The sequence below is a fragment of the Ochotona curzoniae genome, unplaced genomic scaffold (assembly GCF_017591425.1).
Source record: "Ochotona curzoniae isolate NIBS_2020 unplaced genomic scaffold, NIBS_Ocur_1.0 contig_2861, whole genome shotgun sequence".
Classification (NCBI taxonomy): domain Eukaryota; kingdom Metazoa; phylum Chordata; class Mammalia; order Lagomorpha; family Ochotonidae; genus Ochotona; species Ochotona curzoniae.
In genome coordinates, this window is record NW_024465620.1 from 2727506 (window position 1) to 2752195 (window position 24690).

The 24690-nt window shown below is 47.8% G+C and overlaps 2 protein-coding genes across 2 annotated transcripts; one reads left to right on the top strand and one right to left on the bottom strand.

The window, feature by feature from the left end:
* Nucleotides 1-8789: 8789 nt before the first annotated feature.
* LOC121155046 (vomeronasal type-1 receptor 4-like) lies at nucleotides 8790-9731 on the bottom strand. The gene has a single exon (XM_040978228.1). It carries the CDS (start codon nucleotides 9729-9731, stop codon nucleotides 8790-8792), a length of 942 nt encoding a protein of 313 aa, XP_040834162.1.
* Nucleotides 9732-18541: 8810 nt separating this feature from the next.
* Nucleotides 18542-19471, top strand: LOC121155047 (vomeronasal type-1 receptor 4-like). Its single transcript, XM_040978229.1, has one exon. It carries the CDS (start codon nucleotides 18542-18544, stop codon nucleotides 19469-19471), a length of 930 nt encoding a protein of 309 aa, XP_040834163.1.
* Nucleotides 19472-24690: the final 5219 nt, after the last annotated feature.

A 24690-nucleotide genomic window follows, 5' to 3' on the forward strand; every position in this document is an offset into this window, starting at 1 on the left:
AGTCACGACAGGGGAGTGGGAGCTTGCGGGACCCGGTGGCAGAGGTCAGTGTGTGTCCAGACGAGGGACAGCGTCTGCCAAGCTTGCGGGCTTCGGCACCTCTTCCCTCCCAGTGCAGGGCCAGGACGGGCTCTGGGACTGCTCTGGGCTCACGCTCACAGGTGTAGAGGGGGGATAAGGTGCATCAGACAGACAACGTGGCTCTTTGCAGGCAAGGAGAGTCGCCAAAGCAAGCTGTACCCCGGGCACTGCCCGGGAGCGGCCAGAAGAGAGCGCGCGGGGGCCACGCGGAGCCGGAAGAAGCCTGTCCCTTCCTGAGGGTGAGTGTGCTCTGGCTGCCCCAACGGGCTGGTCCTGCTGCTTCCTGAGCTGCTTCTATGCCCCTCCGGGAGGGGATTACTTTAGCTATCCTTTGCTTTTGTCCAACCTTCTTTCATTTTCCTGGCTTTCGTCTTTGGAGAGGGTCGAATCTGTCAGTTCCTCCTCCATCTCATGCGACTCTTTCACATCCTCCGTGGTGTTTCTTCTTCCACAGCATCCTACCAAGCCCTTGCCCGTCCACATCAGCAAGTCCCCTGTAGGCTCTGCTCTGCGATGTCCACCCCAAGCTGAGACAGCTGCCAGGCCATTCTGCCCTGCGCCATTTCCAAGCCAAAGACCTGCGCTCAGCCCTGCTGGGTCAGCTGGGAGAACTGGCTTCAGCTCTAGCAACTCCCGCCACCCTGCTTCAAACAGCTTCAACCCAGAACCCAGCGTCGGTGCCAAGCCAACACCCCCAAGGCCTGCCACTTTCACAAATGGGGCTCCTCGACCCACCCTGAAGACACGCCCTGCGGGTCACGCCTTGCTCCCACAGGAGCAAGTCAAACAGCCTGAGGTGGGTTCAAAGCGGCAGCCACAGCCACTCAGGCAAAAGTGCGGCCAGAATGGCCCCCTCGACACCCAGACATCAGGACAGAGGCCTGCCCAGGAAGCCCTCCAGACCAGCCAGAAGCCGCCCAAGAAGGCCAGACACTCGGCTTCCCAGCCTCTCCCTGGAACACGTGGGCTTGCGCCAATGCCTGCCTCCAGTACAGCTGGATTTGCACCCCATCGGGCACCCCAAGGTTCCTCAAAGACAGCCCCGGTGCTGAAGCCAAGTGTTGGCTGTCGGCCAGCACCCCCATCACGTTGCCCTAATCCAGGCTCAGGCTCCACGGGTCTCCCACCCCGACCGTCCAGTTATGTTCCAGGGAAGATGCCGAAAGTCGGCTTCCAGAAACGGGGACAGGGATGCAAGAGCTCCAGCTCCGGAGCCGCTGCCTTGTCCAATCCTTCCGGGAAGCTGAGCCCTGCTGCCCAGAGCTCTCAGGTCCCAACGGAGCCCGAGACGCAGGCTGCCCCGGTCACAGCCAGTGTCCTGCACGAGGACCTCCTGGTCTCTTCCTCGTCTGATGACAGTGACTGGGAGCCCGAGACGCAGGCTGCCCCGGTCACAGCCAGTGTCCTGCACGAGGACCTCCTGGTCTCTTCCTCGTCTGATGACAGTGACTGGGAGCCCGAGACGCAGGCTGCCCCGGTCACAGCCAGTGTCCTGCACGAGGACCTCCTGGTCTCTTCCTCGTCTGATGACAGTGACTGAGATGAGGACCAGCTCTGCACGTCCTTGGGGACACTGTCCTCGGAGCTCGCAGGACTTGGAAGGGACCCACAGGCTGAGAGGGGCACAGAGTCAGGGGGCAGCTGGGCATGGTGGATCAGGGCTGCAATGCCCAAATCATGGAACCGCAGAGAAGCCTGGGGAACGGCGCCAGCCGCTGCCTGCCTCAGGGTGCTGCAATCACGTTGTGCCTGAAATGAGGCTCATGAAATTGCTCTAACGCCTCTTGAAGCCAGTTCGAGGAGTATTAAGAGGGATTTATAAAACCCACTGCATGTGTGCAAGTGAAGAGCATTTGGGAAACTCTACAAAAGGCCCTGTGGTCTGTCAGAGGTCCAATTAAAAAAATAGATTTATTATTTTTAATGGAAAGTCCCATATACAGAGAGGAGGAGAGACAGAGAGCAAGACCTTCTGTGTTGATTCACTCCCCACGTGGTCACAGCGACCGGAGCTGATGTGTTCCAGTGCCAGGAGCCCAGATGTTCTTCTGGGTCTCCCACGCGGGTGCAGGGTCCCAAGGCTTTGGGCGTCCTCGACTGCTTTCCCAGGCCACAAGCGGGGAGCTGGCTGAGAAGTGGGATCCTTATGGGATCCTAGCACATCCATGTTAAGGACTTTAACCACTCACCTACCCTGCCAGGCCCCTATTTTTACAAAGAGTGTTGTCTCCTGGCACTTGAATTGTTGACTCTGAGGACGAGTTTTAATGAGAATATGAATGCTTTGAGGAAATGGGGAATTTTTCTTTCCTGAAGGGATTTGTTTTGCTGGGTGTTTTGACTCAAATCCTAAAACCGTGCATCTACGTATCCTCTGAATGGATCCCAAATATGAGACAGGAAATTGCATGTAGTCTGAAATTGATGGAACAATCATTTCAGCTGTTATAGAAAAGGTGTCTCAGCCATCTGAATGGGGGCGGAGATCAATGATATGACCAGTATTGGATTTACTTAGAGAATTAAATAAGGTGTGAAATACTGAATCATTGAGTGGTGTCGTAAGTGGACAGGTGCTACCCTGACAGCATGAGTCAGCGATACTTTAAATGCTAGCTCAATTCTAAGGGAATATGCAGTTCGGTTTTCAAAGTCCTTGTAAAGATATGATTACTTTCTTGAATTGTCAATAAAGCTATACAAACTATGAGATGCTTCACAGATATTTTGATTTTTTTTTCTTATTTTCTCAAGCTGATTTCCCTTGTTTTTAATCACAAAATTGCATTTCTGTGGGCAGAGGAGAACTTGGGTCATGCACATGGTGTCAAAGACCAGAGGTTGTAAGGCATACGCAGTGTTAGAATCACGCCTTCCCCATTCTGAACCAGTTAGTGCATTGGATTAGAGTCCCGAGTATTCCACATGAAATAGACTGGCTCTGAATTCAATGACATATTAGAGCCAGCTTTCGGGCATCAGGTCGCATGTTCAATGTCCCCCCTGGAGCTCACACATTGAATGTTTCAGCCCCAAAGTCTCATGGGAGTGGGCTCACATGGATGGGCACGTGGTCTGTGCCTCTTACAGGTTGGATCCGGTTGTCAGAGAGGAGCCCCGTGGTGGATCCATGTGGCTCAGGAGGAGGGACATGCACACACGTGCTCCCTCTAGCCCCGTGGTGCTCTGTGCTCCATGAGACAGCATGGCCATGTGACCGACTGCTGGAGCAGCCTGAGCTTGGGCTGAACCTCAGGAGCCAGGAACTGAAACAAACCTTCCCTCACAAACAGCCTGAGCTGGGCGCTCCACCACACAAGAACCTTGACTGGCACATGTGAGCAGGTTCAGTAACTAGCCACGCTCATGCCACACACCCCTGTCATCTGAGCTAGACACAGTGACCGTCCAGAAAGAGAAGCACAGCTTCAAAGTTTGAGAGTGCTGTGTCTTCAGCGATCAATGTTCCAGAACATACGGGCACACGTCACACTGAGGGAAGAACCACGTCATTCCTCCTCAGACGAGATGGAATGCAGCTGGTCCGGAAGTCAGTGGTTATTGGCAGAGAAACAGACATGAACAGGTGTGTCAGTCAACTGGAACAGGAACAATGAATAAAGGGAATCTAAGTAGGAACTATGTAACATCATGAGCGACAGAGCGGGACTCAGCCTGGGACCACTGTCTTCTCCCCCAGCGCAGGGCTCAGCCTGGGACCACTGCCTTCTCCCCCAGGACGGGGCTCAGCGTGGGACCACTGCCTTCTCCCCCAGGACGGGGCTCAGCCTGGGACCACTGCCTTCTCCCCCAGGACGGGGCTCAGCCTGGGAACACTGCCTTCTCCCCCAGCGCAGGGCTCAGCCTGGGACCACTGCCTTCTCCCCCAGCGCAGGGCTCAGCCTGGGACCACTGCCTTCTCCCCCAGGACGGGGCTCAGCGTGGGACCACTGCCTTCTCCCCCAGCGCGGGGTCTGTCTGTCTGCCACGGCCCCCCATTTGTCAGCACCTTCATCTCACAGGTGTTTGGATCTGCTGGTTTAGTACCGCTTTGCCCTCGTCTTTGGAGCTATTCCTGCTTTTCTCTCGTCTGTCTGCTTCCTTCCCTGGTCCCCTCTCAGGCACACCTGCTGTTTCCTCATGTGTGTCTCACACCTGCACAGATTTTCCGGTGGTTCCTCGGTCGGCCTCTCCTTCTATCGTCCATGCTGCCTGGCCACTGCACAGACACAGATGGTAGGAGGCAAGCAGCTGAGAGTAACAATGTCCACTTGGTCATGAAGAATGTTCTGGAACTGGGCAGAATTCCTGAAGAGGGTTCCAAATGGCCCTTCCCCTGTAGAACGTCATAGAGACAGGAAGTGACATACAGAAATGGCCTGACTGAGGTGACAGGAAAGGAGACTTTTGAAATTAAATGTCAAGTGTTTGAGGTGATAGAGATGAGTATCTGATTGATGTGCTGAACAATGCATACAAATATTGAAGCACCACACTGTGAATTAGTGCACTTCATATATTTTAAAGCAGGTTTAAGACTAAAGCAGATATTACTCTTCTAATTTCGACTATGCAATGTATTTCATCATTTACAGTTTTCTAATATTGTTTGCTCTGAACCATCTCATGTCAACTAAAAATATGCCTCTCTCTCTTTTTGTTTATGAACCAGGGTTTATTTATTTATTTATTTATTTATTATGATATAGTTCCAGAGGCTCCTGATATTTCCCTTATTCCAGCCCCAGTTCCCTCCCCCACCTAGTTTCTCTATATCATTACTAATATATAGTTCTTCATACACAGTCACATGTCCATCATTGCGGGCATGGACAATGGGAGAGTCCAGCATCCTACTGTCCAGATATAGTGAACAGTTTCACTGGGAGTCCATCTTTGTCTGGAAGTAGAGATGCATACTGCATTGTAGCCTCACATCTGGATATGTTAGTCTCCATTTCACAGCTACTGTACATCCCCTCAAATGAAAAGTCATGATACAAAATCAACAGTAGAAAGAAAAATAGAAATTTACAATGCCATGAAGTTAAATGACATGTTACTAGATATGACAGTCTCCATTGCACAGCTACTATACCTTCCCTTAAATGAAGAGCCACAAAACATAATCAACATCAGGGAAAAAAAAGAATTTAACAACACCAAGAAGTTAAATAACATGTTACTAAATGACTGACGTGTAGCTTAAGAAATGAAAATCAAGAACCTTCTTGAAGAAAATGATGCTACGGTATGATCTGTGAGTCATTGAATGATTTAATCGGAAGAAAGTGTTTTGAAGAGATTAAACCAACAGAAAGCATCAAAACCCACGCGATATAATTTCCGCCGATTTTTGTTGGTGAACTATGTCTCTTGTAGGCAACAAATAGATGGGTTTTGTTTTTTAATCCAGTCTACTAATCTATGATGTTTGATTGAGCTTAAGCTATTTACATTCAGGGTTAACAAATAGGTGGTAATTTGGTCCTGTCATTTTAGCAATGGGTTGTTCATTGGTTTAGTCTTCTGTTGTCATTTTACTGGGATGTTCTTCCCATTTGCCTTTGGTTTTGCTGGGTGCTATTCCTCTTCTCTGACAAGAGAACATCTTGAAGTATCCTTTGTAGAGCAGGTTTGGAAGAGGCATATTCTTTTAACTTTTCTTTACTGTGGAAGAATTTTATTTCATTTTCAAAGACAAAAGAAAGCTTTGCTGGATATCTTATCCTGGGTCAATAATTTTTTTTTCTTTTAGCATCTGGAATATGTCACTCCATTCTCTTCTTGCCTGTAGAGTTTCCTGTGAGAGATCTCCTGTGAGTTTAATTGGCATTCCTTTATATGTCAATTGATTTTTTTTCATGTGCACATTGAAGGATCTTTTCCTTATGTTCAATTGAAGAGAGCTTGATGATCATGTGTCTTGGTGAAGATCATTTGATCCATAGCCCCAGCTCCTGGCTCACCACTCTCCACCTCCTGTGCTACTGTGCCGAGGCTACACCGTTGTCTGTACAACCTTTCTCCCACTTTTGGTTGTAGCAGGTCCCAGGATTAGGGAAACAGCAGTTGGCCTATAAAGCTAGGCTGTTGGTGACACTGATCTTGCCAGAACCTGTTGGTCATTAGGTCTAGGTGCCACACGGACCTATTTTGACCCGTATGATGCCACCGTTGGCATTCTTTTCCTGCGGGACCAGTGCAACCCACGGAACTCAGTGAGTTCTCGCAAACTCAGCACATGTGCAGTTCACTGTTGTCCCCGCAGTCCTAAAGCTTTTGCCACAGTGTACAAAATGGTGCCTACATGCCGCTACTAGATTTCTTGATCTGCTGGCCATCAGGTGTGAGGGCTACCTGGACCTGTCTTAGGTGGAACCTGTAGAATGCCACGTTGCTGCAGTTCACTGAGTCAGAAATGAGTTCCCTCCCAGCTCAGCGTGTGCTCAGTCCTTTCCCTTGCCTTTGCCTCCTTACGCAAAACGGCATCCAATTTGGTTCTTGGGGGCTGACTGGGCTGTAAATCCACCCTGTTCTCACACTGTCCATCTAGGATCGGCCACTTTGTCTCTGCTCCTGATCAAATCAAACAGACCAGCAGGATGGACAGTTCTTTGTCGGGGTTCACCTCCCAAGCTCCCAGTGAAAGTCCCTTCCCACCTGGTTGCTGGTGGAGTGCAGATCGCCATTAGCTGAAGGCTGCTGGAGTATCAGTCACTGCAACACCACACCACTGTGTCCGCTGCTTTCCTGTGTCTGTCAGTCTCTAGATATCCCTCTGCTGTTTCCTGGAATGTGTCCTCTCTGCTTCATCCTGATTAAATGTTTATCCACCCGTTTAAACATGCCCATACCCTATTCAGCCGTCTTGATTCTCCTAAAGGCGCACCTTTCAATCCATTTGTGAATGTCATGCAGCATGAATTGTTGGCATATTCAATATTCACTTACTGTTTTTCAAACATCATCCAAACACAATTGTATGCTCTCGGTATCTCATCTTAGCCCATTTCAGCATTTCTGTTCTTTTTTTTTTTAAAAAAGATCTGTTTCTCTTTATTGGAAAGGCAGCTTTACCGAGAGAAGGAGATACACAGAGGGAATGATTTCCCCTCCGCTGATTCACACACACAATGGCCACAAACTTGAACTCAGCAGTTGCCAGAGATGCGCTAGCCTGAGGCCTGGAGTCAGGCGCTTCAGGGTCCCGACTTGGACAGTCCCCTGCTGCTACTCTCCCAGGACACCTGTGGGAAGCTGCAAGGGAAGTGGAGCAGCCAGGACAGGAACTGGTGCCCATATGGGATGCCAGTGCTTGAAGGAGTATGACGAGCCTGTTGAGCCACAGTGCCGGCCCCTAATAGAGCAATTCTTCATGAATGTTTTCATTTCTACCATTGGTAACACAGCAGTCCCAACTGGAGTTCACTCTGTTTAGTGAAATAAGCCAGTCCCAGAAGGATAGATAGCATACGTTTTATCTGATACAAGACAGCCTTCATGCAAACAAAAACTAAACAGATATGTAATCAAGCCTATACCTGTGTTCTCACAGATGAACTATATAATGAAGACGAGTGAACACGCAAGTAGAGATGCCTCTATTCCAGAATAAAAGTGGGACTCCCAATTAAATATTTTAAAAGGTCTTGGCGGAATCACAGTAGATATTCTACCTTTGTCTATCCCCACAATGCCATGATACATGTCAATGACAGAAGGTTAAACTTGTACCTATTACCATAGGACTATACCGTTGTGATAATATGAGGCAAAATGTGGAAGGGAAAAAGGAAAGAATCCTATCATACCTACAAAATGTACCATGAAAATGATAATGATGATATTAGTAATACAAAAAATATATCTTTTCTCTTTGCAAGAGCAATGCACAAATAATGAATTTGCTTTAAGAAAGCAAAGTGTTAGGGCCCAGCACGGTGGCACAAGTGGTTAACGTCCTCGCCTTGCACGCCCGGGATCCCATATGGGCACCGGTTCTAATCCCGGCAGCCCCGCTTCCATCCAGCTCCCTGCCTGTGGCCTGGGAAAGCAGTTGAGGACGGCCCAAAGCTTTGGGACCCTGCATCCGTGTGGGAGACCTGGAAGAGGCTCCTGCCTTCGGATCGGCATAGCATCAGCCGTTGCACTCACTTGGGGAGTGAACCATCGGACGGAAGATCTTCCTCTCTGTCTCTCTCTCTCTGTATATCTGCCTTTCCAATAAAAAAAATAATAATAATAAAAATAAATCTTTAAAAACAAAAGAAAGCAAAGTGCAAAAGTCACCTGGGACTTATATGAAATGAACCGACTCTCTGATGAAATTCCAGACTACGATTTGTCTCTGTTTAACTTAATTGCTATTGGTGGTTGTCGCTTGTAGCATTTGTGCCTCAAAGAATATTTCGTACAATCTCATAAGTAAGTTCTGGAAAATGTACCATGTGAGATTGAAAGCCAGCTCGCACCAAGACCGTGCCATAATCCCTGGGTTGATTCAGACTCCACCCTACTGACCCTACAAAGACTCTGAACAGCATCACAGAAGGCATTAAGAAATGTGTGTCCATGATGATTAGGGAACTTCATTTGCAACTTTATAGGCACAAGCAAATGCTCCTATGTGCATGTCTCCACAATGTGCTTCATCTCAAAGGAAGAGCAATAAATGAACTGCTCAATATTGTGACTATGCATTCATGTTACACACTTACTCTGAGTGGAGAGGATTTGGCATCCCTTGGGCAAGCAAAGCAGAGCCTGGGCACTCTGGAGTCATGGCTCATGAGGATGTAGGGGCTCACAGCTGGGAAGCTCCCAGCAATGAATGCCGAGGTGTGCACCAGCCACATACTGGGATTGTTTAGAGCAGGCACACAGACATGCAAGATGAAAGAGAGCATGCTCAGAGATGCAAAAACGCTCACCAGAATCAGGACACTCTGCATGGCTCTGGACTCGGGAGAGCACCTGAGGGTGGCACTGTGAGAGCGGATGTATCGCACCTGCTGCTTGTGCCTGTGCAGGAAGGACAGCATGAAGGCGCTGGCGCAGAGCATGAGCCCCACGGGGAGAGCGTCGTGGAGGAACAACAGGGATATGTACAGGGAGCTTGCAGTTTTCTCCTTAGGTATTGAGGAACAGTAGCCGTAATCAGTTCTCTTTGTGATGTTTTCTTTGTGTCTTTTGCCAGTCATATGCACAGGTGTCATGACATTTAGTATGAAGTTGAGGACCCAGCAGAGGATATTGCAGGGGCCAATGTATCTGTGAGTTTTAATTTTAAGGTCCCTGCAGCAGGAGTTGTTAGGACTGATGGTGACGGCCTGGGACACACTCAGGAGGCAGGTGCTGCCTTTGGACACATCCCTGCCCACTCTGTGAACATAGAACACGAGTTTGCACCCCATGTCACTCAGGAAGCCCTCCATCCCCAAAGCTGCCATGGTCTGGGGGGTTCCCCTAAAGAGAATGACTAAGCAGTTGGCTAAGGTCAGGTGTCTGATAGTCACATCTGTGCACCTCAACTTGCATCCTGTGAAGTGGAGATAGAGATCATGGGAAAGAAGAGAGAAATTCCCCAGAATTCCAGCTGCAGTCTGTAAGGAGAAGATGATTCCTATTGCCAAGCTCCCGATGGCCATTGTGACCTTTCCTGGGGCTCACTGATTGTCTTCTGAGCCAGAGATCCCTGCCTGGGAATGTGAAGCACAGACCAGATGCAGGCATCAGCGCAGAGTCCACATCTTAGACGCACTTCCTTGGTGCTGCTTCTTGACTTACAGGTCCCCAGCAGCTGAGTGTATGATCTCCATGGCACCCATCGTGTTGAATCAGAACCTCCACAGTACAGGAACTATCACACTTCTGTTAGATCATTGGCATCACGCATGTTAGATGTGAAGGCTGTTGCTTTGTTTCACACTGAAGATTTAAAGAAAATATTTACTTATTTATTTGCTTGGCAGAAATTTCACAGAGAAAGGTAGAACTAACTACACGTAGGTCTCCCACCCACTGGTTCACTCTCCGAAATGAATCCGGCAGCCTGGGAGAGTCCCCGAGGCACACAGCGCGGAGCAGCAGAGGGATAGCCAGTACTCAAATGACACTCCCATGTCGGTTGCCTTTTAAAATAACTAAATATGTCTTTAACTAAGTAAGTAAGTAACTAAATCTTAAAAAAATAAATTGTCAGTAAAGAACACAGTTTGGGGCTGATGTGGCACCGTGGGTTAAGCTGCCTGTTGTGACCCTGCCAACCCATATTGCACCACTGGTTGCAGTCACGCATACGTCACTGGCAGTCCAGATTTTTGGTAATACACCTGAAAGGCAGCAGCAGATGGATCAAGTCCTTGTGCCTCCTGGGCCACCTGGGTGGTGATCCGGCCTGTATTCAGCCTGGCCCAGTTCTTGTAGCTTGCTGTCACTGAGGAATGGACCATTAGAGTCTGCAAAGTCTCTGTATTCCCATTCAACTTCTCAAATAGATTTGTAAAATTAAACAAGAAAGGACTATTAAAGAGTATATGATGATGTAAGAATTTATATGTGCCATAGCATATTCAAGCTCAAACATATCAATATCTTATCAGTTAAAAATAATCTCATTTTAGACTAAGTTCAATCATTTCATGAAATTCAAATACATCAGACTGAGGCTTCATTCCATAGGTAGCTTGTGTTTTACTGTCTTTCAGACATCACAATGTATTGCTCATACTTTTGCTTCAGTCAGGTAATAACAAATAGAGATTGGTGACATTTGGTTTAACCATAGTGCTTTGCTATGCATTCGTGCATGACTATGTCACATTACTTGTAATGTAACTGTCATATGTCAATGTGACAGAGAAGAGAGAGGAGAGGATGTGTAAGCAGAGAGGGAGAGTAAGAGAGAGGAGAGAAGAGAGAAGGAGCGAGAGATTGTGAGAGAGAGAGCTCTTTTAAACTGGATCACTCCCATAAGCTGGCAATGGCTAAGGACTGGACGAGAGCAAAGCCAAGAGCTGGCCGTCAATTCTGGTCTCTTACGTGGTAGCTGTGACCCAAGGATTTGAATCATCACTTGCTGTCTTGTCAGGTCTGAACTGACAAGAAGATACAGCATCAGGGGCAGGAGCTGATGGAAGGTTGAACATGGGGAGCCCGACGAGGGATGAGGGCATCTAAATCACAGGGTAAGCACCTGGTCTCCGATTCACTTCTTGACCCTGAGGATGGAGCTTGTCGGCCCCCTGTATCAGCAGACATGGGTGCTTCCGGGAGCAAAGACCGTCTCAGTAAGGAGTTAGAGAGAACATGTCTATTTCAATCATAGCTGTGCAGATATTTTTCATGAAAGATTCGATGACCCCCGTGGATGTACTCTAATATACGGGGAGCACGGAGGTTCCAAGAGCATGCCTCAGCCTCCTGAGGGCTTGATCTCTGCCGCCTGTAGGCGGGTCACCAGCAGGTGGATTTTACAACCATAATTCTTAAGCTGATTCACAGCCAGCTTCTGTTCTCTCCTGCACCAATCACCAACAATCACAGCCCTTGTGGAAAACATTCAAGGATGATGGGTGTAGGACCCCATCTCACCCTCAGCGTGTTCCTCTGCCTGTTGAGGTGGCCCGGGGTCACCCTCACACCCAGAGGAGCCACCGCTTGCAGAGTTCACTTACCCGGACTTCTGACATGCTTGCTGGCTAACATCTGCCTCTTGGAGCCAGCAGCCTCTGTCCTGGGGCACCTTCAGGCTGCAGGGGCTGAGGGCTCCATCCCATGGCAACAGCCAGTGCTACCTGGGGGAAGTCACTCAAGTCCTGGGATATGGGTTTGAGAGGTGTGACGTCATCTCCCCTTGGAGCCACAATCATCCTTTCACCTGTTCTGTCTGCGGAAAGGATGTTTGTGCAGAACGTTTTTGTGGCTGTTAATGACTAGACTCAGTTTAAGGGAGCCTTCTCCAAGGGCTCATGGCAGTGTTGGGGAGACTCTCCCTGGATCCCTGGAGGCAGCCAGAAGCTCACGAGGAGGGAGCGGGGAATACTGAGGTCTCACGCAGGAGGGACTGGTGTGGAAGCAGGCATGCCTCATTGCACTGTCTGCTCCCTGACAAGCTATCTGCCAACAGCTGTGTTCTCTCCCCATCTCCAGGCCGCTGAGCTGTACCGTGCTCTCATCAGTGGCAGAGAAAGAGAAAAGAGCGACATAGCTCAGAAGGATTTTCAAGACTGAAAGCGACCACAGCTCTTCTCCACCAGAGAGGACTCATAAATCTCCAGGCCAGTGGCTTTGGAGGTACTGATCGCTCGGACATTGATCAATGTACTTGATCAATATGCAGCCTCCTCAGCTCCAAAGTAGTTGGAAGGTTCAATAGAACAATATTCATAGCCAGACGAACTATGGTATTGCAGGCAAATGATTGAACATATCAGTGTTACATTGTCCTAAATGTCTCCAATTTTTTCTTTTGAAAGCATTGAGCTGCTCTCATGATCTCCTATCTATGTGTACGTGAACTTTTAGTACTATTTTGGTTGTTTCTACAATAAGTTAGGTGACAGCAGGATGCGTGAGTCAATTCTGTTTTTTTTTTTTTTTCTATGAGCTGGTAGTGCACGGTTTTGGTCTTACAGCTGTCTTAAATGACCGCTCATTTCCAAGTCAGTAAGGGGAGCCTGAATAGTGACAGTCCCAAGTCTCAACACACACACACAGTCACACACTCACACACACATACACACACTCACACACACATACAGTCACACAGTCACACACAGAGTCACACACACACAGAGTCACACATACACACAGTCGCACACACACAGTCACACACACACACACTCACACAGTCACAGTCACATGAACTTACATACCTGTAGACACATTGGAAGGATATGCAAGAAGTCCATTGATCTTTAAATTTACGAACAAAATGTATTTTAGAGTTTTATTTTTATGGATTTAGGAAATTTTGACTAACCTTTTTAATTTATGGTCAAAGGCTTAATAATGCATTAGATTAAATTAAATCAGCTCATAAAATCATATGAAATTTTCATGATCCAGAAGGAATAGGAGAAGTTATAATGAATAATCAAATCTAAACATGTTTATTTCATTTATTAATACTAAATGATATACTTGCAAAGATTCTTTAAAACAATTATATCATTTGTAATATGTGATTCAGAAAAGACTTAAAGTTTGTCAAATTGCCCTTTTGCACTAAAACTCATGTTTTATTGTTCATGGAATTTTTGACATAACCTCATATTCTCACACACTGCATTTCACTTTAGAACATTTAACATTTACTGTTATAAGATAAATGCAAAATCTTAGCATAGCACATACAATCTTATCTTTCAATCTTAGCTAATTTCTTTTTTCTTCCTCTAGTTTAATTCCATATTCCATGGGCTCTGGGATTTCCCTTACCCACGCCTCAATTTCCCTCCCCACCACGGAGTTCTCCTATGTTATCACGAGAGTACAGTCCTGCATAAGCAGTCAGAAGTCCGTCATTCTGCTAGTTAGTGTGTCCTGATGTTGCGGGCACAGACAACGGCCGAGAGTGCAGCATCCTATTGCCAAGATATATTTAATGGTTTCATTGGGAGTCCATCTTTGATCTGGAAGTCGAGATGCATCCTGCGTTGTATACTCACACTTGGATATGATAATATCTATTACACAGTTGCTGTGTATTCCCTTAAATGAGAAGCCAGAAAACAAAATCAACAACAGGAATAAAGGTGACAAATTTACAACACCATGAACTAAAATAATGTACTGCTGAATGACTAATGTGTCGTAAGAAATGAGAAAGAAAAACAAAAACTTCCTTGGAGGGTCCCAAGCCTTTGAGCCATCCTCTGGTGCTTTCCCAGGCCACAACAGGGAGCTGGATGGGAAGGGGAGCTACTGGGACGTGAACTGGTGCCCACAATGGATTGCAGTGCGTGAAGGGCAATGATTCGAAATAAGTCCTGGCCCTTTTCTCTTGAGTAGGGCTTTAGAATTTTCTCCTTGTGAGTTGTATTGTGACATAATATGAATAACATCTTTCTTCTATGGCCCATGTTCCTCACACAGTGCCCCGAAAATCCTTAGAATTTCCTTACGGAGTAAGAGGAGTCTTATATTTAAATGATAATCCTTTTTCAGCCCTACCCCAGTTGATGTTGGTGAGGTCCCTCTCGGTGGGCCTCTGGGTAGCTACGGGGTGGGAGCTGGCTGCCAGACAGATGAGCAATGAGGACAGGGTTGGAACTTTGATCCTCATCTCCTTGACCAGGAGGAGGGAAGAGATCAGAGATTAAATGACTCACTAATGAGTAGTGGCTGTAACATCGCTGTGTAAGGCAACCTTCGTGAACGCCTGAAGGCCTCAGAAGCTTCTGGGTTGGTACGTGCTCATGTTCTGGGACAAGGGCTTCTACGATGTGGACACAGATTAAGCCCACCTGCCAGTGACACATGTATTGCAAATTTGGTCCCTCATGTGGTGACATAATTCTGCATCTCCAATCTCCACTAAATGAACATATTATCAATATGATTTTATGCATTTAAATTTAGGTATTTGGACATTAATGACAACAAATGTAGTTTTTCCAATAATAAAACTAGGAAGATTAGTAGATGTGTTACAAACAGAATGAAATAGAAGTGAATGAAAGTAATACATTCTCCAAAAAGTTACTGATTAATTAACAATCATGGAAAACAGAATCTGGTGAGAACTTTATGAAGCAAGGACACTCCAGCAAGCTCCAGGCTCCGCGTGAACAGTGGAAGCACTTCCAGGGAAGCTGTCAGCTGAGGCCAGGGCTGTGGGCTGAGGGCTGTGGGCAGGGCTGTGGGGGGCTGTGGACAGGGCTATGGGCAGGGCTGTGGGCTGAGGGCTGTGGGGGGCTGTGGGTGGGGCCATGGGCGGGGCTGAGGGCAGGGCGTCTGCATTGGCCAGGGCACAGAATGGCTGGGCAGGCCAGCAGAAGGCAGAAAGCAGCCAACACAGAGTGAAGCTCCTGGAACTCTGGTTAGCCACAGATGACATGTCTGAGATCCAGGAAGAGATGCTTAAACCCTGAAAGCTCACACAAGCAATCAAGCCAGATGTCCTTCAGAAGGTGATAAAGTGTGTGTGTGTGTGTGTGTGTGAGATAGACCATTACTCATGTATAATAAAGGACAGATTCCTTTATTCCTATCTTTTACAACAATATGGACGCCACTGGAGATCGTTAAGCTTAGTGAAATAAGCCAGACCCCAAAAGAGGAATATCGGATTTTCTCAGGCTTGTGGTCGCTAACATACAGAGTCCCAAACCCTGAACAGGCATGAGTAGAATCAACGTCTTGTGACGTGGCGGAATTGCTGTGAGACAGTGGTCTTTCTTTTTACCTGTTGAATATTATTTCGTGGAGTATTCAGTAAATGACATGATGTGAAACTATGTCACTACACAAGTTAAAGGAAGAATTGGGTCAAGGAAGAAAGAATCCTTATGTATTCTGAATTTATTTTTGAAAACCATGAAATCTGCTATCTTTATATTAATGAAGTATTTCTAAGAACAATTCATGGGAATGTACCAAAAAGCATCTTTCTTCTCTTGTAAGAGCAATTTCAAATCGACACAGGTTATACAAGATGGTATTCATACTAGCAAATACAGGCTGACGCCTCTTTCTAACACATTTTTATTTCTAGTGAAAGATGTAACAAGGTGCGGAAAGCACAAATCCTATTTGGACTATGTGATAATATAAATTCGAAGCAATCAAAACTCAGAAAAAATGGGGAGAGATTTCAAATAGAATTCTCTGCTATATCTAGGGCAGCACATACAATTCTTCATAAAGATCTATTCGCTTCAAAGGCAGAATTAGAGAGAGAGAGAGGGAGACAGAGAGAGAGAGACAGAGAGAGAGACAGAGAGAGAGAGAGAGACAGAGAGGGAGAGAGAGACCAATAACAGTGAGAGCAGTGGGGGAGGAACGGGGTCCACCGTGACCACTCAGATCCGTTGACTTGGGGAGGTTGATATGGCTCATCTGGCAGTGAAAGGACCGTGAATCTGCTGTGATGAGTTTTCTCAGGGCGGACGTACACCCTGCTGTATCTGTAGGAACATTATTTCCTTTACTTCCTGTATCTCCTAGAGCTGAGGAAGTGACGTAAACACTAGTAAAGGATGATGGGCTCCAACAGCCGCTGTAATTCCAGGCCCCGGCCACCGGGCGTCAGCAAACCAGCGGTGTCTCCAGTGAACCAGGCTCAGCATGGGCTTCCTTGCACCTGCATCTCTGAAGCCCTTGCTCAGGAGCGTTCTCCACCTTGCTCTGCTCCGCAGTGAGTGATGCTGAGCCGAGGGCTCTGGACTTTAGGAAAGAAGTCACTGTGGGGCAGACAGACATGCGCTGTGAGCGCAGGAGACACACCAGCTCGCCTGCAGTGCTGCCCTGTGGTGGCCTGAGCCTCCTGCTGTCTCAGGGAGAACTGAGCTGCTTCAGGGATCCGGGGAGAGAAAGAGCCCCTGCAAGGCTGTCACAGCGTCCTTGGAGAGCATCACCACGAAGCTGCATTTCATCTTGGTAATTAGCAGGAGGGGAAAGTTTTTCACAAATATTCTCACCACTTCATTTGTGTTCTCCTGCATTTGTGAGTGAAGAGATAATTGCAGGTCTGAAGGGAGGTGAGGTCACAGTCCCGGACCCATTTCTAGTGCTGCAGCTGCCTGTATCCTCACCGTGACTGGCCACAATGACCTCGATGCAGGTGCTGGTCCTGGCAGCCTCTTTGCTACTCGAGAGTAAGACGGGCTTCGAACGGCCAAGTGCATGGTTGTCCTGGGTGAGTGATCCTGCGAGGGAGGGAGTTGTCCTTGTGTGACCTGGCGCTGGGCCCAGCCGCCCAGGCGTGGGGAAGGATTCTGAGATGTGTGCCGAGTCAGGACAGGGAGCTGGGGTCCCACACCACACCGAGTCCTGGTGGCTCCTGCTGTAATTTGGGGTCATCCACGATGTTGGTGGCTCTCAGTGTTTGATCAGAATCATGATGAAATGTACGCAGGGACTGCAGGTCTGACCTAAATGTAATACTCAGTGCACGGGACGGGTGTTATAGATGACACTGCCTCACTGCTAGAGATGCAGCTGTAAAACCGTGCATGCCGTGGTACACACTGGGCAAACCTACGGAATCTTGTCATGAAATCAAACAAACAAACCAAAACAAGACAAAAGCTGAGTTTAAGCGGCAATTGCAGGCATAGAAAGGGTTGCTGCGAGTCAGCTCTATGAAGTGCTCAGTGGGACCAGAAAATGATTTCCACTAAGTGAAATAAAAATGCCCTTAGCTATGACAAGCTTGTTTTCCTTTAAGAAAGGAGCAGATTCGAGCAGAAGGCACCGCGGTCTTACAGTAATGGTTTCACGCGGCAGCAGCACGCACACACGTGGCTTCTGACATTTGTTCTGGATTGAAAATACTCTCATCTGAGTAGCAAGATCCTCCATTTCAACTTACACAGATTAGCTGCTGTGGAGATTTCATGTGATACAGCTAATACCACATTAACTTTTAGAAAGCTTGCCTTGTGGGTGATGTTTTTATTTAAGGATTAGTAAGGATATAAATGTGGCAGTGACTGCAATGCAGTTGATTATCCACCACACGTGATCTCACCACGGGCAGGCGCTGTGACTTGTAATGCACAGCGTATGTTCAGTGGTTGGTGTAATCTCTTCCTGGTGTAACCGCCTAACAGTGTTTCTGCTGCCTTCTCAATATACAACCAAGTTTGTATTAAACACCTATTTTCAAAGAGGAAATACTAGAAAATGATCCGTTTATTTGTATCTTAACATGACCCAAATGCCGCATTATATTGTTATGTTATGGACTAAGTCTTCAGGTTAAAGATAACCTTGATAAAACAAAGTTCCACTCACCTAAGAGAAATGAACTAGACATGCGAATATGTAAGGATACATGGGTGTTATGAGGAGAGCACAGCTAAGTTGCCCAGCTAGAGTAGCACTAAGTTAATTGAACTGTCTTTGTGCAAGCCAAGCGGTGTTCCCCTCAGCACTTGGCAGCCACACAGAGCGATGGTGGGGTGACTAGCCTGGACCTGCCTAAGAGATCATTTAATCTCCAAAGAATTGGACGAGCGTTGCTTCTCAAGGAGCTGTGGAGAACATGGGAATGTCCACGTGTGTGTCTCCGTATCAGCGAGTAGCATTTTGGAGGTGGCATCACGTCTAAGTCTATGACTCTTGTGAAACATTGGTAAAGGAAAGTGTTGATGTCATTATTTCTAAAGAGGAGCCGATGCAGTGGGGAAGGTGTGAGTAGAGAAGGCTGAGCTCTAGCTGACGTTAATACATGTTCCCACGCAGGAGTCTCAGTCTCAGAGAGAATAAAGAGGCTTCAGGAGCTGAGCGGATGGGCGCCCGAGATTTGCCATTTGGGATGTTATTCTTATCACAAGTCAGCATTGGAATGCTGGGGAATTTCTGTCTTCTTTCCCACTACGTCCATCTCTACTACACAGGATGCAAGTTCAGGCCCACAGACTTGACTATCCGACACCTGACTGTCGCCAACTGCTTAGTCATTCTCTCTAATGGAGTCATTCAGACCATGGCAGCTTTTGGGGTGAAGGACTTCCTGAGTGACATGGGGTGCAAACTTGTGTTCTATGTGTACAGGGTGGGCAGGGATGTGTCCATTAACACCACTTCCCTCCTGAGTGTGTCCCAGGCCATCACCATCAGTCCCAACAGCTCCAGGTGGGCAGAGCTCAAAGCCAAACTTCCCAGGTACATTGGTCCCTGCAACATCCTCTGCTGGATGCTGAACCTGATGGTTGATGTCATGGTACCTCTACATATGTATAGGAGCAGGAACGACAAAAATATCACCAAGAAAACTGATCATGGCTCCTGTTACTCAGTGAGTAAAGGTGTAGTCACAAAATCCCTGTATGCAGCCTTCGTGTTCTCCCGAGACGTCTGCTCTGTGGGGCTCCTGCTGTGGTCCAGCGGCTTCATGGTTCTCACCCTGTACAGGCACAAGCAGCAGGTGCAGCACATCCGTAGGAGCAACACCTCCAGCAGGTGCTCCCCAGCATCCAGAGCCACGCACAGCATCCTGGTCCTGGTGAGCACCTTTGTGTCTTTGTGCACCGTCTCCACCATCATTCATATTTGCTTCACTGTTGTAGAAACGCCCAGTTGGTGGCTGGTGCACACCTCGGCACTCCTCACCGGGAGCTTCCCAGCTGTGAGCCCCTACATTCTCCTGAGCCATGACTCCAGAGTGCCCAGGCTCTGTTCTGGATTCTCTGAAGAGAGAAGGCCTTGCTTCGAATGAGCAGGTGAAGTGTAGGTGTGTTCCATGATGCTCACTTACATGTTCTCTTGTTTATGTGTCTTTCACTTGAAGGTGCTTCCCAGATCGTTCTTTATTCCTCTTATTTGATGCAGGTGTTCATCAATATATGTGACTTGGGAGAAGTGACATTAAGATTCTCTCCTAGAATGTTGTTTCATGTGTTATTAAATTCTCACACTTTAGAATGTTGAATGTATTTCAGTTGTTTCTAGCAAGGGTGCAGTACTGATTTTGGTATAAAATCAAGATCTTCTTTTCCTCTCAGTATAGTGGAAATTTTGCATGCATCCTATATAAATTATGTAAGATAGGTCCTTATATATTCATTATCATATCCTAGTCTAAGTTTTGCTAAGGTATCTAAATTTGATTGATGAATAGCTATCATTGGCCTAAATAACAAATGTTTTCACATTGCTAGTGTTTTAATTCAAGCAAAGTTATGAAGGAGTGGCAATCTAAAACAAAACTTCATGGTGTGAAAATGACATAATATACACCTTGTTGAATTAAGACCAAAGCCGATAGTTTTGGGACAGCAAGTTGAACTGCATTGCTCTGACAAGCCTGTAGGTTTAATTCCCCATTTTACTCATGAAAGGTGCAATTTAGATCAATCCGTATCTGGATCTCTACAAGTGATCCCTAACTTTATGATCAAAATGGTAGTGCTGTGTATCTCACAGAGGTTAATGACCCCCGAGAGAGGACGTGTCTGACCTTCCTGCCAATGATTCCTGCTCTGTGAATGCTGCTTCAAGGACACACTCAACTCTGAGATGCCTGAGCATTTAAGAAGAGTTGAAGTGCATATTTCTAAGAGGAGGGTGGCTTAAGGAAGATGCTGTGTTTCAGTCCCCATGGCTCTTGCAGCCCAGGCCTCACCCTCCTGTGCAGAACCCACCGGCTCAGCCATCAGTCATTGGCTGCTGAGGGCCGGTCACCAGGGCCTTGTCAAGGGAGAGATCTAGCTCTCACAAGCTATCATGGAATTTCTCGAGTTTTCTCTCTTGTTGATGACTACTTAGATTTAATCTTCAAGAATCCAGCTGTAGCCTTCTGCCCAGTCATTCTCTCATTTGGGAATCCCCCAAGCAGTGGGCACTTGATTGTACGGAGGCAAGCTCGAGCTCACGGAGTGTGCATGGATGTGGTCATGGGATCTATGATGAAAGCTGGGTCCTGGACATGTTGCTAAGTTTTAAGGCACCTTGGAACGTGACTGCCAATCAGGACAGCCCAAAGACCACAAATTCGTGATGATTACTCTTCTTCTGGACATTGATCCCCACGTCACCTCATCCCGTTCACATGAGCTGAGACACTTTTTCTCCAACAACTGAAATCATGACTCCATGAATTGCATACCGCATGCAAATTTCTTTCCCATCCTTGGGATCTACTTCCGGGCCTGCCGGAAGAGGCCTGTGTTTCCATGACGGCCGGCTCTGACATCACAGGACACACTGCTTCCTGCGCATGCACACTGCTTCCTGCAGACCCGGATGTAGATGGCGGGAGGTCTGTGGTGCTGCCGGGTGATCGAGTCTCCCTTTTCTCCTTCCAGCCTACTCTGTCCGTTTGTGCTGGCCAGTGGTTCCCGCGCCCCAGGAGCACTTCTGTGTCCTGTGGTCACATTGGCGTGTGAGGGTCAGTGTGCTGTCCTTCACGGAGGAGGCGCAAGCTCAGCAGTCGCCATTTCCATGGTTCTGAGGTGGAGCCTGGCGGGGTCCCCATCCCTGTGGACACTGACCCCTGGCTCTCACCCCCTGAAGTAAGTCCTTCCCCAGGGCAGGTGGCCAGCGTCATTCTCCAGCAGAAGGCTAACAAATGTGAGGAAGAAAGAGAGGGAAATCAGAGCGGTTGGGGGGAGCCCCGCAGAGTGCGGTCCAACGCGCTGTGAAGAATGTGTAGAGAAGAGGGAGCCAGGTTTGGGGCAGGGAGGAGAATCAGGGGTGTGTTGACAGAGTAGATGGAGGAAATGTTCATGGTGGTGGAACAAGGGGGAGCCAAACCCTGGGTGGTGTTGAGTTGATTGGGTCTGAGACCTTCTGGGGCAGGGACTGGTTTCTTCCTGAATGGTTTGAGGGTTGGAATTGTGCGAAAGAGAGTGAGGATTCTGAGACCAATAACATGAGTCTCTGTTGTGTTATTCCAGATGGGATTGCAAGAGAAGATAGCTAATAACGCTGTTTATTCAGTGGGCACAAACACCTCAATGCATTCTTTCTGGTCCTGGGACAGGAGAGAGAAGAAATGGGGCAGGGCTCCATGTACCACGTGATGCTTTTTTGAAAAGGCATTTACACTGTTGTCCTCAGCCGATTTCAGGAGAATTCCTGTCATTCTTTTGCTAAATTTGACACTTTTTCAACCTTATTTAAATTTCCTCCCAGTTACTTGGATTTTTAAGTGTTCCAAATTACTTTCCATTCCAAAATTTTCTGTCCAGAACATGAGATTTAAAGGCATCCTAGTCTTGTGTATTTGGTGCTGTCATTTGGTTTTGTAGTACTAAGTGTCAGACAAGGATATTGGTCATCGTTTAGCACTCAAACCCTCGCTTGGTAAGTTACGTGTCCTGAGACCCCTGATCTGATGTTTGGTCTCCAACTGAGCAGATGGTTTTCCTCTGGTCTCTTGGTCCTTTCCGTGCAGTACTGAGGGATGGGATGGAATTCTTTCCCATCATAGCCCATCTCTTCTTGATTAAAAATTACATTAATGACATGCTAAAAATAAATCTATAACACAGAGAGCTGTTATTTGTCAATATAGAGCTAAAACTGAACTATTGGTAGGATTATATACTTTGTCATTACCATGCTGCGTGCTCAGCTCTTCTCTGCATATGCACAGAGGTGCAGTGGGGACAGAGGGTATTTTTTTTAAGTTTTATTTAAAGATTAATTTATTTTTATTGGAAAGGCATATACACATAGAGGAGAGACAGGGAGGAAGATCTTCCATCCAATCATTCACTCAACAAGTGGCCACAACTTCTGGAGCTGAGCCAGTCTGAAGCCAGGAGCTCTTCCGGATCTCCCACACAGGTGCAGCGTCCTAAAGTCATGGGTGGTCCTACGCTGCTTTCCCAGGCCACAAGCAGGGAGCTGGATAGGAAGTGGGGCTTCCAGGATTAGAACCAGCGCCCATATGGGATCCCGGTGCCTTCCAGGCCAGCACCTTAACCACTACACTATTGAGCCGGGCCCGACAGATGGCATTTTACTTCTCCCACAAGAGTATTAATCCTGAGAGCCCCATGATCATCACCTCAGGAGGAACATGTCTACACACATGGGCACGGTGCTGAGATAACTTCCGCATGAGGTCAGTGGCTTGTCCAGTGGATCTGTGTGGCGTGAAGGGAACAAGGATGTGGTAACTGGGGAGGCAGAGAACAGCTGGGTATTGAGTTAGACCAGATAGGCTGTCAGGTCAGGCAGAACAGAGGTGGGGGGCCGCGAATCCCCATCTCCTAGAACAACTCCTTTTGCCTCTAGAATCCTTCTAAGCCATTCTGTTGCTCTGTGATGCAGGCCTGGAACACTGAGCCCGCGTCCCCAGGGAGTGACTGCACACGGCAGAGGGGTGATTCCAGTAATGGGGTCAGTCTCCTCCTGCTGCAGGGCTTAGGAAAAGGCTGCCCCAGGCCTGCTCCTCTCTGCTTGCTCTGAGGGGTACAGCCCATCTCCCTTTGTAGTTTTCCAGCTGTAGGGAAGGAAGTGATAGCTCACACTACTTGCAAAGGTGTAGGGCATTGACTCCCAGCCCCCCGAACACCCCCTCACCTAAAATGGGATTTGTCCAGTGTACAGCAGGAGGGCAGGATCTCCCCAGGAGGATTCCTTCATTTCAAATACCATGCTCAAGTTTAACGAAGCCTGAGGTCACCCTCACTTCAGTTCACGTGGCTAGAGATTGGGATTACCACAGTGTGTCATTTAAATATTTAAGAAACAGTAAAGAAAGAGGATGGAGGGTGGTGGTGTGAGAACATAGGAAGGAGGGATGTATGGTAGAAAGTACCTCTTTGGTGCTGATGCTGTGAAATCCATGCAGTGTGCTCACTGCGGTGGAGTGCAGCCAGGTGATAGGACATCACAGCAGTGCACAGGATTCCTCGGATTACTGCAGATTCTGACTGCATGGAAAATTTGGTTCAAGTGGATCCAAACACCCTGCCCTTCCTGCATCTTCCCACAAAAACTGCTGTGAGGAAGCAGGTGGACAAGTGGGCTATTGGGCTCATTCAACGAGGCAGTTGAGCCCATTGGAATGGGAGGGTCCAGGCTCTCCTGCTGGAAACGAGGGCAGTTGGTAGCCAGTTGGTTCAGTGGAACTGCTCTGAGTTTGGGAGAGCTTAAAACTCATCTGACTCAGCTGGGCAGTGCAGTGGCTCCTGGAGCGTCACTGGAGTTACCATTGCCAAGCTTGGCCAATGAAGGCTCCTCCTTACAAACCTACATTGCTGTCTGACGTGATCTCTCTCATTCTCCGTAACACTCACTTGAAAAAACAAAATTAAAGCATTATGGAAAAAACATGGGGGGAAATCTCTGAGAAAATGCTACTTTCAGTAGCTGGCAAGAAGGGCTCCAAGAACTCGTGGTAGCTGAGTACGGTCATGGTTTATTGTGGACAAGTGGCGGAGACAACACAGAGCAATCTGGCAGCACCCAGCCAGGCATTTTCTGTGTCCATTGCCTGTGGAGTTGCCTGCAAGCTGTGAGGTGCCACAATGCCTAGCAACATTGGGCAACCAGGGAAGCTCAGCTGAGCCTCAGCTGCACTCCTGCTAATAGACACCGAGCTGCTCACACTTCTGGGCATAGACTGTTCCTCTAGGCTCCATTGCTTCTGGAGGCCACAGTGATGTGCACACCCCCAACCCCTCTCTGAGTCAGAGTGTTCAACTGTCTGGTGCTCTAAATCCCCAGGAACTCTAAGGGGTGGTTCAGACAGATGGTCTGGGAGCTTGGAGATGTCCCCAGAAGCTGAGGGGAGCAGCCATACCACCCCAACCCTCACCCCGGGCAAAGCTGCCTGTGAGGGAGCCCCCTGTCTTCAGGAACTTCTGCTTGTGTTGGAACTGTCAGAGGTCCCACTGGCTCAGGGGACAAGCCCTTCCCCATGCCTGGGCCCCTGCCCTCTGAAGCTCACCTGTTGGAAATCCCTTTTCAACTTCACTGATG

Excerpts from the sequence above, each read along its gene's own strand:
- LOC121155046 (XM_040978228.1), bottom strand. The coding sequence starts at position 9,731 with ATGGCCATCGGGAGCTTGGCAATAGGAATCATCTTCTCCTTACAGACT.
- LOC121155047 (XM_040978229.1), top strand. The coding sequence starts at position 18,542 with ATGGGCGCCCGAGATTTGCCATTTGGGATGTTATTCTTATCACAAGTC.